This window comes from Mus pahari, chromosome 9, assembly GCF_900095145.1.
Source record: "Mus pahari chromosome 9, PAHARI_EIJ_v1.1, whole genome shotgun sequence".
In the NCBI taxonomy this organism is placed as follows: domain Eukaryota; kingdom Metazoa; phylum Chordata; class Mammalia; order Rodentia; family Muridae; genus Mus; species Mus pahari.
The window spans coordinates 24,851,007-24,866,681 of NC_034598.1; the positions used below are offsets into that span (position 1 = coordinate 24,851,007).

At 46.1% G+C, this 15,675-nt stretch overlaps 1 protein-coding gene across 1 annotated transcript in view; it reads right to left on the reverse strand.

The window, feature by feature from the left end:
• Positions 1 to 4,564: 4,564 nt before the first annotated feature.
• Positions 4,565 to 15,675, reverse strand: part of Mcu (mitochondrial calcium uniporter) — a 170,979-nt gene continuing 159,868 nt past the window's right edge. Inside the window, exons 5-8 of the mRNA XM_021205230.1 lie at positions 13,683 to 13,843; positions 12,541 to 12,744; positions 8,750 to 8,866; positions 4,565 to 6,475 (exon numbers count right to left, since the gene is read on the reverse strand). Coding sequence (XP_021060889.1) covers positions 6,398 to 6,475; positions 8,750 to 8,866; positions 12,541 to 12,744; positions 13,683 to 13,843 — 560 coding nt within the window. The 3' untranslated portion in view covers positions 4,565 to 6,397. The remainder of the gene's footprint in view (positions 6,476 to 8,749; positions 8,867 to 12,540; positions 12,745 to 13,682; positions 13,844 to 15,675) is intronic.

Consider the following 15,675-nt stretch of genomic DNA (forward strand, 5'->3'; position numbering starts at 1 on the left):
ACACACATGCACACAGGCACACACACACACACACACACACACACACACACACACACACACACACACACGAGGAGGTAGTGAGGGGCCTGTGAGGGGCTGGTATTCTCTTGAAGACGTTCCTAGATTTTCCTTATTCTGGTCTCCAGTCTCAGAGTTTCTGAAGGGACAAACCTTCACTCGGGCATTACCAACCCAGCTGTGATGCCTGGAGTTTCCATGCTGGGTTTCCTCTCCATGAGGTGTTAAGGGTTATCTATTTATCCAGTTCTCACACTAAAATGATAGCAGGAACTTCCCCAAATTTGGAACTACCCATTAATTAACAAAATCCTGGTCCAACGAGGGAAACCGTGGGGACTGGGTCACTAGACGTCACCAGGCCGGGGTGTAGTAACTTCAGACGTAGGGGTCAAAGGTCTCTGGTATTCTAGGCTGTGGACACCCAGAACCAGAAATTACGGTAAAAAGACAATGCAATGGGGCCAATCAGCAGGGTGGGCTAACCATGTGCCAAGATCTATTTTAAGTAGATCTGAGGGAAATACATTCTCTCTCCTGATCCAATTTTAGAGCCTCAAAGTCAGAGCTTATCCCCATGTCCCCTTTGTCCCTTCCATACCTGAGTTTGTTTTCTGGGTAACCACATCTCTAGCAACTGGAACAAGAAGCGTGTTTGGGAAGGCAGCCCTTACATTTTTTTAAAATGGTCTTAAGCGCTTTTCCCAAATGATTGTGGCTTCTTTCTTCTAAGGGTTCCATTTTCAGAAACTATTAGTGCTTATTACTAGATTGCTTATTTCTAGCTTGTGATGGTAAACAGAAGTGGAATCTGCAGGGGCTGCCGGTAAACAAGGGGTCACATGGATCTAACTTTGCTTCTTTCTCCCCGTTAGGACCCAGGCAACTTGACCCCTAGGGTATTAAATTGTAGTTTGACGGCAGTGATGGATGGCATGGGACTCCATAGCTGGGCAATGCTGCTGTTGCTTTTAACAACAACAAAAAAACAAGCCTCGCTGTTTCCTGTCCCTGAGAAGACATCCCAGTGCTTCATATGTGTTTGAAAAAACAAAGGATGTGTGCCTGAGATAAACCCAGGCTTGTTGCCAAGATTGATTGCTGGAGTCAAGGACTTGCACCAGATAGCAAGAATCCCCGGGACGCCAGGACCGCCCCTCTCCCACTCTTGTCCATTTTTTTTTTCTCCCTTTTAGTTGACCTGCCTTTAAAAATATACAGGACAGAAGAAGGATGGCGAACACCCAGCTGTGAAGCTCACGGACATCTTCTTGATTTTATTTTGTTCACATTCCACAGTGCATCCCTAAGAGGCGGTCTCTCTTATTTATGTCACTGCGAGGCTGTTCTTACAGTTATGGAAAGCAGGGATAATTCTTCGGCATCTGATATCCTATCTGTGTTTAGCTTTTCCAATAGTTTCAGACGTTCATTTGTATTGCTACTTTGAATCAGGATTGAGCAAGAGTTTTACTGTAAACTTCATTGAGGTGTCTACATCATCCTGCCTCTTATACTATAGGCCAGTCATCTAACCATCCACTTAAAGAGTGTTTCCCGTTTCAGATTTGATTAATTGCTTCTTTATTGTATCATTTGCTTCTTTATTGTAACATTTAGTGCCCTCTCCCCCATTGCTAATGTTAGCACTTGTTTATATTTTCAGTTTTCCTAAAGTATGTGTTCTTAGGATTTAGGCCCCCAAATACCCTGGTGACAGGGAAGAAACTTATCACACAGAGGGCAATACATCAGGGAGGAGAGGAAGCCAGCTTGCTGCTCTGGAGAGACTCAGAACCATACTGGGACAATCTTCAACATATAAATGGTACCTCATTTGGGGGAGTGGGCGAGATTGCCCAAGGGAAGTGTGCCCTAGGATAGATAGAGCATTGTGGGACATTAACACTTAATATGTGGTCACTGGCAGGAAACTCTGCAAAGAAGACTAGGAAACTGCGGTCTTGAAGAGGGAAGTCCAAGGGCTGAGACACAGGAGCAGAGATGTTTGAAGGAGATGGCCATGTTTAGCATGGGCCACACTTATAAAGCATATGCAAATGCAAACATATAAAGCAGGTAACTTTACATTCAGTACGATCCCAAGGAATCGACTCCAAAGGTGCTTTATGGAAGACATACATGGTATGTGACTTATTAGGGAAAAGAAAAGGAAAGATGGGGGGTGTCAGAAAAAAAAAAATCAGTGACATTTATGTCACTCCCCTGTAAGGGTCGGGAAACATTGAGGACCAGGAGGCAAGAAGTGTGTAAGAGTCAGAAGACAGGGTGACAGGCTTCAAAATGCCATGTAGACTTGAAAGAATTCCAATCGTGAACTCACAACCATGGTTACCAGCACTGACCTGCACAAGGCTGGCCCTGTCACCAATCTGGTTTGGGAGGGGCTCATGAGACCCTATCCCTTGCTGCTGAACTGGCTACTGATAGATTCTGGGAGAGGGGGAGTCACCAACATCACCAGGCTCTCTTGGGCGGCTCCATGGTCATGCAGATGGCCCCCTGACTACTCAGTGGGTCATTAATGCATTGACATGAATTAAGAGACCAACAGCTATAGCTGGGACGTGTCACTGGAGTCAACGGCCTACCTGTGAGCTAGCTTCCACTCTTCTTGTTCTTTCTCCAGAGCAATGGCTCATCTGGACCACCATTTCAACAGAATGGGTGCACAGAGGTAGAAGAACGTTCAGTTCAACAACCTTCTGGGAGGTGCAGATCATCTCTGAGGACCCTCTGCTGAAAAAAAACTCATGTCCCCTCAGCCAAACTCATTGCCACACCCAGTGACAGAGAGTCTGTCTTTAGTGGTAATCTGCAGCTTTAAATACAACAACTATCCCTAACATAAAAATCTCCCCGAAAACTATCATTTATACTTCTGTGAATTTGATTAGATATTTCACACAAGTGGAACCATAATGGTTTTAATGACTTTTTTTTTTTTCCATTTAGCATGTGATCGTTACAGTTCATCCATGTCAGAACTTCCATCTTTCACGGCTGCATCCAGCCATCTGTTGCCACTCTGTCTGTAGAAGCGTGCCGAGGGACACTTGACATTTTTTTTCTGCCCTTTGGCTGAGCTGAATAACGCAGTCATCCGAATCATCAAATTCTTTCTGACACACACCCAGAAGGGGACCTGCTGAGTCTGTTTAGCTTTGCTTTGATATCGACTATCTGGTGGATACTTCGAGAAGCACCGTGTAACAGAGCTCATCCATTGTCTCCATTATTTCCCATGAACCTCCACCAGAGGTAGATGTTACACCCACATCTTACAGACAGCACAGGCGTTTGCAGAAAGAATAACTGCTCGACATCCCCCCCCCCCCAGGAGAAGCCCAGCCACAGTTTGCCCTTCATCTGCCTCAGATCCCCCAGGCAAAGTTGAACAGAATGTTGCATACAGTCAATGGCGGAACAGTTTCACCCTTCCCTACTTTCCGCTCCTCTTACCTCAGAGGTATCCCACGAGGCTCTGGAAGCTGCAGGGAAGGAACATGGCTCTGCAGGCTCTTTACCAGAGCAGCCAGTCACCATGCTGTTGTTGTTGTTTGATACACCCTTTGACAATGGTGGCTCCCCATGATAATGTCCTATTTAGTTAGTGATTATTATAATTTTGATTCAGTTTCTGTAAATAGTGACTATTTACTTAGATTTATCTTTGAGCAGCTTTCTGGAATACCAGGTAATCAAGGCAGAATGACATAGAAGTGATTTTGTTTTCTTCCCTGTCCATTAAAAGGTGAGGACACCAGTTTCAATGCAGCTTTATACTGGCTATAGAGGCCACTTGACCTCTTGGTGGCTCTGAAAATTTGGAAATATAACATCTATTTATGTTTGGGAAGAATTAATGACATACAGGCTCTAGCAAGAAAGTTTGCTTTGATATTGTTATTTTTATAAAGCCTACTTTGATTTATTTTTGTTGTCTGGGTTGTTTTTGTGGTTGTTGTTTTGTTTGTTTAGGTTTATTTTATGTATGTGTGTCTGTCTTCAGACACTCCAGAAGAGAGCTTCGGATCCCGTTAAAGATGGTTGTGAGCCACCATGTGGTTGCTGGGAATTGAACTCAGGACCTCTGGAAGAGCAGTTGGTGCTCTTACCTGCTGAGCCATCTCTCCAGCTTTGTTTTTTTAAGACAGGCTCTGACTGTGTAGCTCTTGCTGGCCTGGAACTCACTGGTCTAGAACTCACAGAGATCCACCTGCCTCTGCCTCTGCCTCTGCCTCTGCCTCTGCCTCTGCCTCTCTGCCTCNGCCTCTGCCTCTGCCTCTCTGCCTCTGCCTCTGCCTCTGCCTCTGCCTCTGCCTCTGCCTCTGCCTCTGCCTCTGCCTCTGCCTCTGCCTCTCTGCCTCTGCCTCTGCATCCTGAGTGAATAACAGGATTAAATGTGTGTGCCACCAGGCCTAGCCTATATAAAATAAAACTTTAGAGAGAAAAATCTTCCGCGCTACAATCACAGGAAAGGCAGTTTCTTTCTGGCTTTGTTGTAAAGAAGGAGATGCCATGATTCAAAAATTGAATAAGTATTTATTGTTCCAGAAGGTACATTGCTTTTTATACATATTTCATAAATGATACAGGATTGTACATGTGTCCAACATCTTGCCTGTCCCACCCCCCCTGCCCCCCACACCACTCAGAGGATTTGCTCATTGCACTGTGCCATGCCTTCTTAAGAACCCTGCACACAAACAGGATAGGTGGCTTAAAAATAATCTGCACAAGGAAAAGAAACAGGGGAGAGATTGAAGGACAGGAAGGAAGGAGGAGGCGGGCTGGGGACCGAGACATGCATCCTCTCTCTGGCAGGCCAGTGACGGCTGGTGGTGGAAGCGGTGGCGCGGCTGGCCTTCAACCTCTGTCAAGGCACCTGGAGTCTGGGTTTGTCATTTAAAGGTTTTCTTTCATACACAATGATCCCAAAAGGAGGAGGAAGAAGAAACCCCTTGTCCCACGAGGAGGGGTGGATAATGTGAAGGAAACAAACCAAAGGCAAGCACCCAGTCAGCTGTGTGGCAAGCCCCATCCTCCCGGCCGTCCTGACCCCAGGACGGACAGTTAAAAGACAGGACACTAGGCAGGGTGCTTTGACCTCGAGTGCAGGTACCATCTGGGAAGATGGTAGAAAACACTCTATCAGAGTGTAAGAGTCATTCTCCTCTCTCTGTTTAAGATAAAAATAAACGGGGTGGAGAAGAAGACAGGCTAAAGGAAGCCATAGGAAGATATTCCTGGTGAAAAGATAGCCGCACCCTTTGAGATCCGCCCTCGATTTCCAGCAGCTGGGGTGGTGGAGTTGTGAGAGCACATGATGACGTGTGTGTTAGATTAACCCAGAGTCTCCTGGTCTGAAACACACTGGGAGCCTGATTTTTAGCCGATCTGTAAACCTTACATCCTCCTCTTTCGGTAATACGGATGAGCACTGGCCTTCTGAGCCGTGGTGTGCAGGAAGTGGGGATTATCGATGGGATCAGTATATAAAGGTATCGATGGGATCAGTATGTAAAGGGAGGAATTTTTTCCTCCTCTCAAGACTAATTAGAAAAAAAAAAAAAAACCAAACCAAAAAAAAGAAAAAAAAAAAAGAAAAAAAAGAAAAAAATACAACAAAAACCCTCATGCAGTATTGCCAGTGACTTCTAGACACGGATTCAGAGCCCCGGGGAGATAGACATGAGATCTCATTAAGAGATAATCCAAGTGTCAATCATCAAACAATGATAAATTCATTCCAATGATTATGTGGTTAAAAGCAGTGTGACCGACCAGTATCCATAAGTAGGTAGGTGGTCAGAAAAGGGGTGCAGGACCGAGAGATCCTGGAACCTTTGCAGAGACTGGGTCCAGCTTAAAATGAAGGCTAGCCGCACTGGCCCAGACTCTGCCAATCATGAATCAGATTTGATTTTCTTATACACTTATTTATTCCTATGTCAAAAATAAGAAACTTTAAATTAAAAAACAAAAACAAAAAAAATCTGGAGCCGAGTGGGGTGCTGGTGTGCCAGTGTTCCGCAGACCCTGCAAAGATGCAAGAAGCAGACACCCCAGCATCCTCCTCCCAGCTGCGACAGAGTCTTCATTCTCATTCAAAACAAACGGAGATGCTTAAGACAAGATTCACTAAGCCCTTTGCACTTGGATTCCACGATTGCCGGATCCTCAGCATTTAAGATCCCTTTTTTTTCCCCTAAGATCCTTTTTTGTTTTGTTTTTAGAATTAAAGGTAAAAACCCTCTACCCAACTGGGCCCCAGCCTCCACCTGCCATGCTTTAATTAAAACGGCGTGAGTTACAAACAGGCGTGCTCTCTGCCGGGATTCTCCGTTGTCTCCGATCATTCCTTTTCTCCGATCTGTCGGAGGGGCAGGTGTACTTGTAACGGGTCTCTCAGTCTCTTAAGATCCATTTCTGCCTAAAATAGAAACAACAGATGACGATGGGCAGCCAACGAAGCCCGCAGCAACACCAGAGACAGGACCACTCTCCTTCCCTACCGTCCTCCCAGGGACTCTGAAAATCCTAAGACTTTAGCCCAAGGCAGAGCTGCCCACCCCACCCAGTCTCAGCAAAGACCTGCCCAGGGGGTATAAGGAGCCCAGCCTAAGGACACAGGGGCCATCGCAGACATATGTGACAGCATGTCTCCACAAGCCTTTAGGAGGAGCCAGTCTTCATCTCTGGCATTTAAGATTATTTATCCATTCAATATCTAGTTAAGTATTTTACTCAGTCATTGAATTTTTGATTTTATTCTTTTCTTCTTTTTTTTTTAAGATAGGGTTTCTCTGTGTAGCCCTGGTTGTTCTGGAGCTCACTCTGCACACCAGGCTGGCCTTGAACTCAAGAGATCTGCCTGCCTCTGCCTCCTGAGTGCTGGGGTTAAAGCATGTGCACCACCATGCTTGGCTTTGTTGTTGACTTTTGAACTAGTCCCACTCTGCAGCCTAGGCTAACCTCAACCTCACAGAAGCCCTCCTACCTCAGACTTCAGTGCTAGGATTGCAGGTGTGAGTCTAACACTGCTACCACAGCATTAGAGGGAGGTGTGCAGTCAACCGAAGCATCTTTAGAGCCTGTCACGTGCTTGGGTCTCATCCTTAAGTAGTTGTATTAATTAGCATGGGTGGGGCTAACGGTCCTCTATTTGTACTGGTCCAGAGATGACTGGTCAGTATTACTTGTGGCTCAGAATGACTTCATGTACAGCCACAGAAATCAATGTGACTGTGCACTTATACAGACAGACAGACACACACACACTACACATACTCACATGTACATGATCATGCACACTTGCAAACATATATAAGGCATGCACAGATTACACACACACTCATTCACACATAGATGTACACAGACACACACACAGGCAGATACACACACACATATGTACCACGCGCAAACACACACACACACACACTCATATGCTCACAAACATTCGGACACACTCATACAGACATATACATATGTGCCACACACACAGACACATACAGAGAGACAGAGACACACACACAAACAAACTCACACACACAGTCATGGACACAAATACAGTTACACAGACAAACACACAAAACACACAGAAATGGACATACACTCACATACCACAACCTCCCCCACCAACAGAGAGAGACACACACAGACATGGACACACACACACACACACACCAGAGAAGGGCAGCCAAACACTCTAAGGAAGGAAGGCCTTCTGGTAACTGTTGAAAACCTCTGCAATCCCAAGACTACAGGGAACAAATGAGGATTTAGTCACTCAAATCAAAGGGACTGCAGGAGCCTGAAAGGGGCAGCTTCTGTGGAAAGGAAGTGTGTCTTTAAAACGCATCCCCCGGAATGACCTCCCTCGCGCGTACCCTGCCCAGTCCTCCCCGGCTCTCGGCCTCACAGTGCAGTTTGCTTTTGGCTGTAGCGTCCATCCAGTTCACTTGGAAAGACTTTGGATCGGTCATTGTAGAGAGATTAAAAGAAGAGGAAAACAAGAAAACAGAAAAAAAAAAAAAAAGGTTCTGAAGAGCTGACTATGAAAAAAGGAAAAAAAAAATAGCTCTAAAAATTCCAGTGTCAACAGCACAGCTGGGGCTCACGGTTTTCATTACTGAAAGGTGAGACGCAGAGCTACGGCGAGGGCACACAGTGTACGGGTGCCTGAGAGGCTGAGGTTGGAGCGTCACCTGCAGTCACAGACCTGCAGTCACAGGCCAGCCTAAGGCAGGCATCCAGACCTGTCTCTTCAGCAACAACAGGCAGCAAAACCAGCTGGGGTGCAGCTCAGCCGACAGAGCATTTGCCCAGCAAGCCTGAGGTTCTCACCTCAACCCTCAGCATCTCCTAAACCTTCGGTGGAGTCCATCCGAAAGGAAGGTGGAGGCAGGAGGACAGGCGTTTGAATCATTCACAACGGCTATACAGTGAGTTCAAGGATAGCCTGGGTCACAGAGGACCCTGCCTTAAAACAAACAAATAGAAAAATATCCTTCTAACAGGAAACCAACCCCCTTAAAACAAACCCAAAACCAACCTTCTAGCTAAATAAAGTTTTATTAACCACCTTTATACAGGAATTGGTAGCTGTCTCCTTCCTTCAGACTGCCCGATTGCAGGCCCATGGTTATCGATGATAACGATGCTATTTAAGACGGGGCTGGGCTCATTGAATTCTTACAGGACTTACCTGAGCAATTGCATCCTTGAGCTGATTGTATTTCTCTAGGTCGAAACGTGACTTTTTGGCTCCTTTATGGAAAAATAATAAGTATTGTCTGTCTCTGGCTTCTGGATAAACATATTCCTACAACACAAAGGAGAAATTAGCCATTAGTCCTCAATAGTAGTAATTCTAAAGACATTTATTAACTGCTGGTTGATAATTCACTGTTGGTTAGACCCAATACAGTAAGTATTCGTAGACAGACCCACATGCTGTGCTACATATTTAGTTGTTTCTTAAACTTTGTTTGCCTTTTGTGCTTCCCCGGGCTCAAGCGATCCTCTTGCCTCATCCCCACAGGCAGCCGGGACTATGAACACTTGGCCTGTTCCGGGCTTTGGCTGGTCATTCTCCGCCAGAGTCTATTCATTTCCAGTGCTCCGTGGTGTTGTACTGCAGCCCACCAGAGTGTTATTGTCTCCTCTCCGACGGCTAAGCTGGGATGATTGCAGGTAGGGGCTGGCCTGCCTGGACTCACCAGATCGTCTTATTTCAAGGAATTTGCTCTTACAAAGATTCTTCAGGTTGAGATCGCACGTAGCATACCATTGCAACGATTCTGAAGTGTCTAGATGTTGCTTAACAGTCATTTGGCTCATGGTGCTAATTAGAGATGCTAGTTAGGTAAGCCAATATTTAGCCTAAGAAATTATGTACATTTAAATCGATCGGCTAATGTTTCCGGTCAGAGGTGTGAACAACCTGGTTACTACTGCTATGTCATAACTTGTCACTTGGGGGCAGTAACAGTACTCTGGGAGTCCAGTGGCGCAGGGAACACAGGACAGACAGTATTAAAGCGATGAGTCCATGATAATGAAGAAGAACTGCCACTGTGTTCCAGACTAACACCGCAGCAATGCAAGCCCCAGTGAGCGTGTACAAAACAGAGCTCTCCGGGGCAGTGTCACCCCCTCAGCCCAAGCAAGTCTCTGTGTACACCAGGATGACCTTGAACTTGCAATACTCTCTGGCCTCTGTTACCTATGTGCTAGAATATTTTTCTTTTCTTTTCTTTTCTTTTCTTTTCTTTTCTTTTCTTTTTAAAGATTTATTTATTTATTATATGTAAGTACACCGTAGCTGTCTTCAGACACACCAGAAGAGGGCATCCCACCTCATTACAGATGGTTGTGAGCCACTGTGTAGCTGCTGGGATTTCAACTCAGGACCTTTGGAAGAGCAGTCAGTGCTCTTACCCGCTGAGCCATCTCTCCGGCCCCCGTCTTCGGTATTTCTATTGTTATTCTAGATCCTGATGATTTAGTTTTCAGAAATAACTACTCACAAATGAGCTCAACAGAAGGAAATGAGATATACAAATTTATCAGGAAGGGAAGCCTGGGGGCAGGACACATGGGTTCAGTTCCTGGACCTACGGTTTTCAACACGCAATTCTTATCCTAACAAGCCTTACTTCCTCATCTGTAGAATGGGTATGCATTTACAGAATTGAGACTAACTAAATGAGTGGCTATATATTCATGCTTTTGATGTAAAATATATGATTCACCTCAGAAAAAGGTGCACAGACATTTTTGCAGATGTGAGAGGGCTTAATCTTTTCATAATCAAAGAAATGCAAAATCCATAGGGAAATGCCATTTTTAAGATTTTGCTGACTGACTGGAAAGAACATATCAAAGAGTTTCTGAATTCAAGATGTAACTGGAAAGGCTCCAGTGTGTGCCCAAGGGTGTGGCTGCCTTTTATTTTCATTTGTTCATTTCATTCAGTCCTTGAGATATAAGGAACCACACATATTACAGGACAAGGGAGCAAGATGTGGATGACACCAGGCTATGTAGGTGTGGTGGAGCACATAAGTAACCTCTGTCACCAGGCTATGCACGTGTGGTGAGGCACATAAGTAACCCTGGCACGCTGAAAGCCCAGGCAGACGCCAGGCCACATGGAGGTACAAAGTGTGAACCTGTCCCCCAAAGCAAGCAAACCACACCTTTACACACACACACACACACACACACACACACACACACACAAAAGATGATATTATAGTCTCCTTTGAAGGAAAAGACACTGAACTAATAATTGTGATAACGCACAGGGCAAGAACAATAGAGTAATACACTGCAGTGTTTCACGGGAAACGGGAGACAAGGAGTTGTAGGAAACTGATTAGATGTTCCTGAAAGGTGGGAATTCAAGTAAGCCTTGAAATAGGAGGCAAAGGAGCAGGGAGAGCTTTCCAGACTGAAGACCGGCATGGGGAGGGGAGGGGAGTGCAGAGGAAGGGAGGGGAAGGGCCCCCTGGGGACTAGAACACAGTGTAAACACAGGTGAGCTGAGAGACATTTAAGAATGGACACCATCAGTTGTGAAAGCCCTGGCTCAGGAGGAGGAAGAGAGAAACTGAGGCAGGCTGCCTGGCGGATGGCGTGCTTGCCAGCTCTGCTCCCTCAGTGACTGTTGTGAGTCACAGGATCACAGCAGACCCGGGTGAGCCTTCAGAGGATTGGACAGTCCACTTTCTGCCTTCTGCCTTCTCTGCTAGGTATGTATGGGAGGCTGGGAAAGGTTAACTACAATCCCCACACAACCCTAGATGCACAGTCACTGATCTAACGGCAGAAGGGACATGCCCAGTTCAAAAGCAGCTGCAGGAAGCAACTCTTAGTCTGCTTTAGACAGAAAAGGGAGCCCGGGGAGTCTCGTGTGTCTCAGCTGCTTCAGATGTTTGTTATTCAAGGCTATGCGCCTTAGATCCAGTATAAGAGACAGAGACAAGTGCTGCAAGGGCTCAGGTACAGCCCAGCGGTGGGTGGGGCATGGGGCTCAGGTACAGCCCAGCGGTGGGTGGGGCATGGGGCTCAGGTACAGCTCAGCGGTGGGTGGGGCATGGGGCTCAGGTACAGCTCAGCGGTGGGTGGGGCATGGGGCTCAGGTACAGCTCAGNGGGCTCAGGTACAGCTCAGGGGTGGGTGGGGCATGGGGCTCAGGTACAGCTCAGGGGTGGGTGGGGCATGGGGCTCAGGTACAGCTCAGGGGTGGAGGGTGTGTCTAGGTTCAGCTCAGCGGTAGAGCGTGTGTCTAGCATAGGAGAGACTCTCAGTTTGATCACTGGCACATTCAAAAAGCTATAATCCATCATACTTCTCAAAACGACGCCATGGATTTCCATGACACTCGAACCAACAAAACCTGGTCAACAAAACTTGGTTCTAGATACTGGCATTCACTAAGCTGGCCTTGGTTGATAGAGAACTGACTGAAGGTAAAGTGACTGGTCACCTCTTTAGGGAAGTCAGAACATCCTTGAACGTACACAGAGGCAGCTTAGAGTTCAGTCTGTGCATTCGATTAATTATAAGGAATTCTCCATTCCTAAAATTCAATAAGAAATGTATGACACTTAGCACCCAACTGTTACAGTAATTACATAAATACAGAAAATCAAGCCAGTAGGGATGTGGATGTAGCTCAGAGGCAGAGCACCAGTCTAGTGTCTATGAGGGTTTGAGCCTCAGCACTGTAAAAATAACATTATAAATAGCAAACAAATAAATATCAAGCAAAATGGGGAGCACATCTCCTACGGAGTCACACTCTTCCATGCTTGTCTTACCACAATCTCAATTCTGGAAGCATCTATGCACATGCACCCTAGTGGCCAGGGCCGTGTCCTACACATCCCTCCCCATGTCGAGCACCCCATCGTGCCGACCCGTAACTGAGAGCTGCCCTTGTCGGCTCCATTCCCAGTAGGTAAAAGAGACGTGAAGAGGAGTCCTCACCTGACGCGTCATTACAAAATACGCATACATGGCCATGGCGCTTCCGTACGTGATGAAGTAGGTGACGGGCTCCATGATGTCCCACGAGTACTCCCACCAGGTGAGCCGGGCCAGAATGCCAAACTGGGTGGCCATGTAGGCCAGGCCTCCCCACAGCACCAGAGTAGTCCTCTTCTCCGCTTTCCTGCTAATTTCCATTCGTACCTATTGGGTACACGTGGACAGCATCAGTCACTGGCTTTTAGAGCCACCTCGCAGCTCTTTAAACTGCCCTACGTCCGCTAACAGAACAGGGCCTACCAACAAGCTGGAGTCAGTCCCCCAGACGTAACCGGTTTCCTAAATAACAGCGGCAGCGCTCACTGAACAGAAGTCTACAGTGGCAGCTAAGATTTCTGTGTGCTTTATTAGAGGTTTGCCCTGGAAGTGGGCTCATCCACCTGCAAGGCTAACTTGAAAGAGAAGCATAAAAGTCGTAACGTCTGCTCACGGGTATGCCAGATGGCATCCATTATCAGTTTCAGTTCAAATGCCCCACGGCAGAACAAGAGAGCCAGCGAGCACTCTGTGGCTGCTGAGTGAATGTGCTCAGGACGAGGTCTGCAGACAGGCAAGGACACCGCATGACTGTGGCACACAGTGGTATCACTGTGGTAGCAACCGTCCTTCCGAGAGCTCAGGCACCATATTAAAGGGGCTTATTCTGCTCCTCAACCCCAGTTATCCAGTTTCTTAAAATGAAAATACAGTCCCATGCCACACTGTTGTTTTGGTCAGTGAGGGACCACATGTATGATCTGCTCCCACAAGACAGTGTGTGATTCCAGTGTTTGTGGTGATGCTGGAGAAAGTGAGGCCACTGCACTGTTAGCACATCAAAGTGGGTCGGCAGTAATTCTAGTCTTTGTATCAGGGCTGGTAAATCTGGTACGGGAGGTACAACGGACCTCAGTGCTCTGTTACTCTTACTGCACTCCGGACAATTCCCTTTATTTGGGCTGTGATTGAAACTTTAGTGGTTCGAACCAAAAAGTTAATGGACCGATTTGGATGAGTGGTTCCAGTTGTATCGAAGTGAGACCCAGGAGCCCATGTGTACTGGGGGAGAGGGTAATGCAGGGGAGTCTGAAGGGGGTTCTCACCTTCTCCAGGGGGGCCAGCTGCTGCTTGAGGTCCTCTAACCGCTCCACAAGCTCCCGCTCCTTGTTAAGCTGATGCTGCTCAATGCACAGTGTGGTGTACAGCTGCTGGACCAGGGTCTTCACGTCGTTCAGCGTCGCTGCATCTTCATGGCTTAGGAGGTCTGGAGGAGAGAGTTTTGTTAACTGGGGTTAGGATGTGATGGACGAGAGAGGAATAATAATAAAAAGATATGGTACCTTAAATAAAATAAAATATGGTACCATAAAATAAAATAAAATAATGGGTTCTACCATATAGAATTAATGAGTTAATTGATTAAGAGACAGTGCCTTATTCCGTAGCTCAGGCTGGCCTTGAACTCATCTCATGACTGTCTCCTGAGCTGGGATCTCAGGCAAGCATCACATGCCTGTGGAATACGTTTTTATGTCAGTCTTCCTGTGCTGACTAAGGCTTTTTCCCCCTGCCGGGCTGATGTTGTAGACTTCTCATTCCACAGTCATAGAACAGTTTCTTCTGAAGGTTTTTTTTTTTAATATGTTAATGTTTAATGATTCTTTTTCTTCTTTAAAATCTGAGCTCGGATCCACACTCCCTCTGTCCCAACAGTTCTCAACACTGTCCTCCCATACATTCAATGCTGCATATAAACTGTGACAAAAGATCAAGACTCCAAGCCCTGCTAGTAAATCAGAAAACAAGCATGGGGGCGGGGTGGGGGTATAGGATGGACAGATGATGGACACGGGGAGGGGGACGGACAGGGGGTGGGACTGGGGAGGGATGAAGGGAGACAGGAGGGAGTGACACAAGGACATGGGACAGACCTCATCCAGACAAACACAGCAGGATAGCTGGGGAGGAGGAGGAGGAGGAGGAGGAGGAGGAGGAGGAGTGCCAGAGACTACTGGGCAAGGGAAGCAGGTTGGTTAGGCTTTTATACCTGGTCGATGTTTGAAGTTGGCCTGTTTCCCAGAATGCCTTTCTCTGAGTGGCTCCGAGCCAGAGAGAGAGCTAGGTGAGATTTTGGAAGAAGTGAAGCCGAGACGGCACCACACTTTGGAGGATGCTGAGGTTAGGAGCAAGGCCCAGGCAGACATCTCTGCAGATGCCAGCTGTGCCTACTCGCCCCCGCATTTGCAGCATTTGTTGGTTAGCTGATGAACCTGATGCAGCCTTCTAACAATGGCCTGTCCAATATTGGGGCCGCTAGCCACATGCTTTGGTTTATTTTTAACTAATTGTTTATCTTAAACTGATGAGTAAAAAGTATGTATGTATGTATGAATGTATGTATGTATATGTGTGTGTGTATGTGTATATTTACCATCAATATCCTATTTTGAAATGTGTATACCATGAAATGGATAAATACAGATATTTATTACTTCATATACTTTTTTTTTGTGATGAGAATACACAATCTACTCTTAGTGCTTTCCAATAATACAATGGGTTGGTAAACTTTTCCAACTCTGCTAGGCTTTTTAATCTTCTGACTAACACTTCTATAACTTCCCATGTGTTATAACTGAAAAATTCAGCTCTTCAGATACAGTTCCCTTACTTATGGCTACGATATTTGACAGGGCAGAAATGAAACATTTTTAATATCACACAGATTTTTCTTTCTTGGCACTGGGGATTGAACTCAAAGCCCTGTGCCAGAAAGTTCTATTTAACAACACAGAAGAATTTCTCTACCTACATTAAAGCACAACCCTCTGTTAAAATCTGGATACGGATTTCCAGGTTCCTAACAACCTGTCAGTCATGCACGGTGCCAAAGTTTCATCATTCCTGACTTTTCTCTGACCCTCTAAGCTCCCGTTTCAGATCCCTTCTTCTTCAGCTACAGCTGCAACTGTAAAAGGGCTCGCTCTTTCTTTCTTTCTTTCTTTCTTTCTTTCTTTCTTTCTTTCTTTCTTTCTTTCTTTCCTTTCTTTCTTTCTTTCTTTCTTTCTTTTCTTTTCTTTCTTTCTTTCTTTCTTT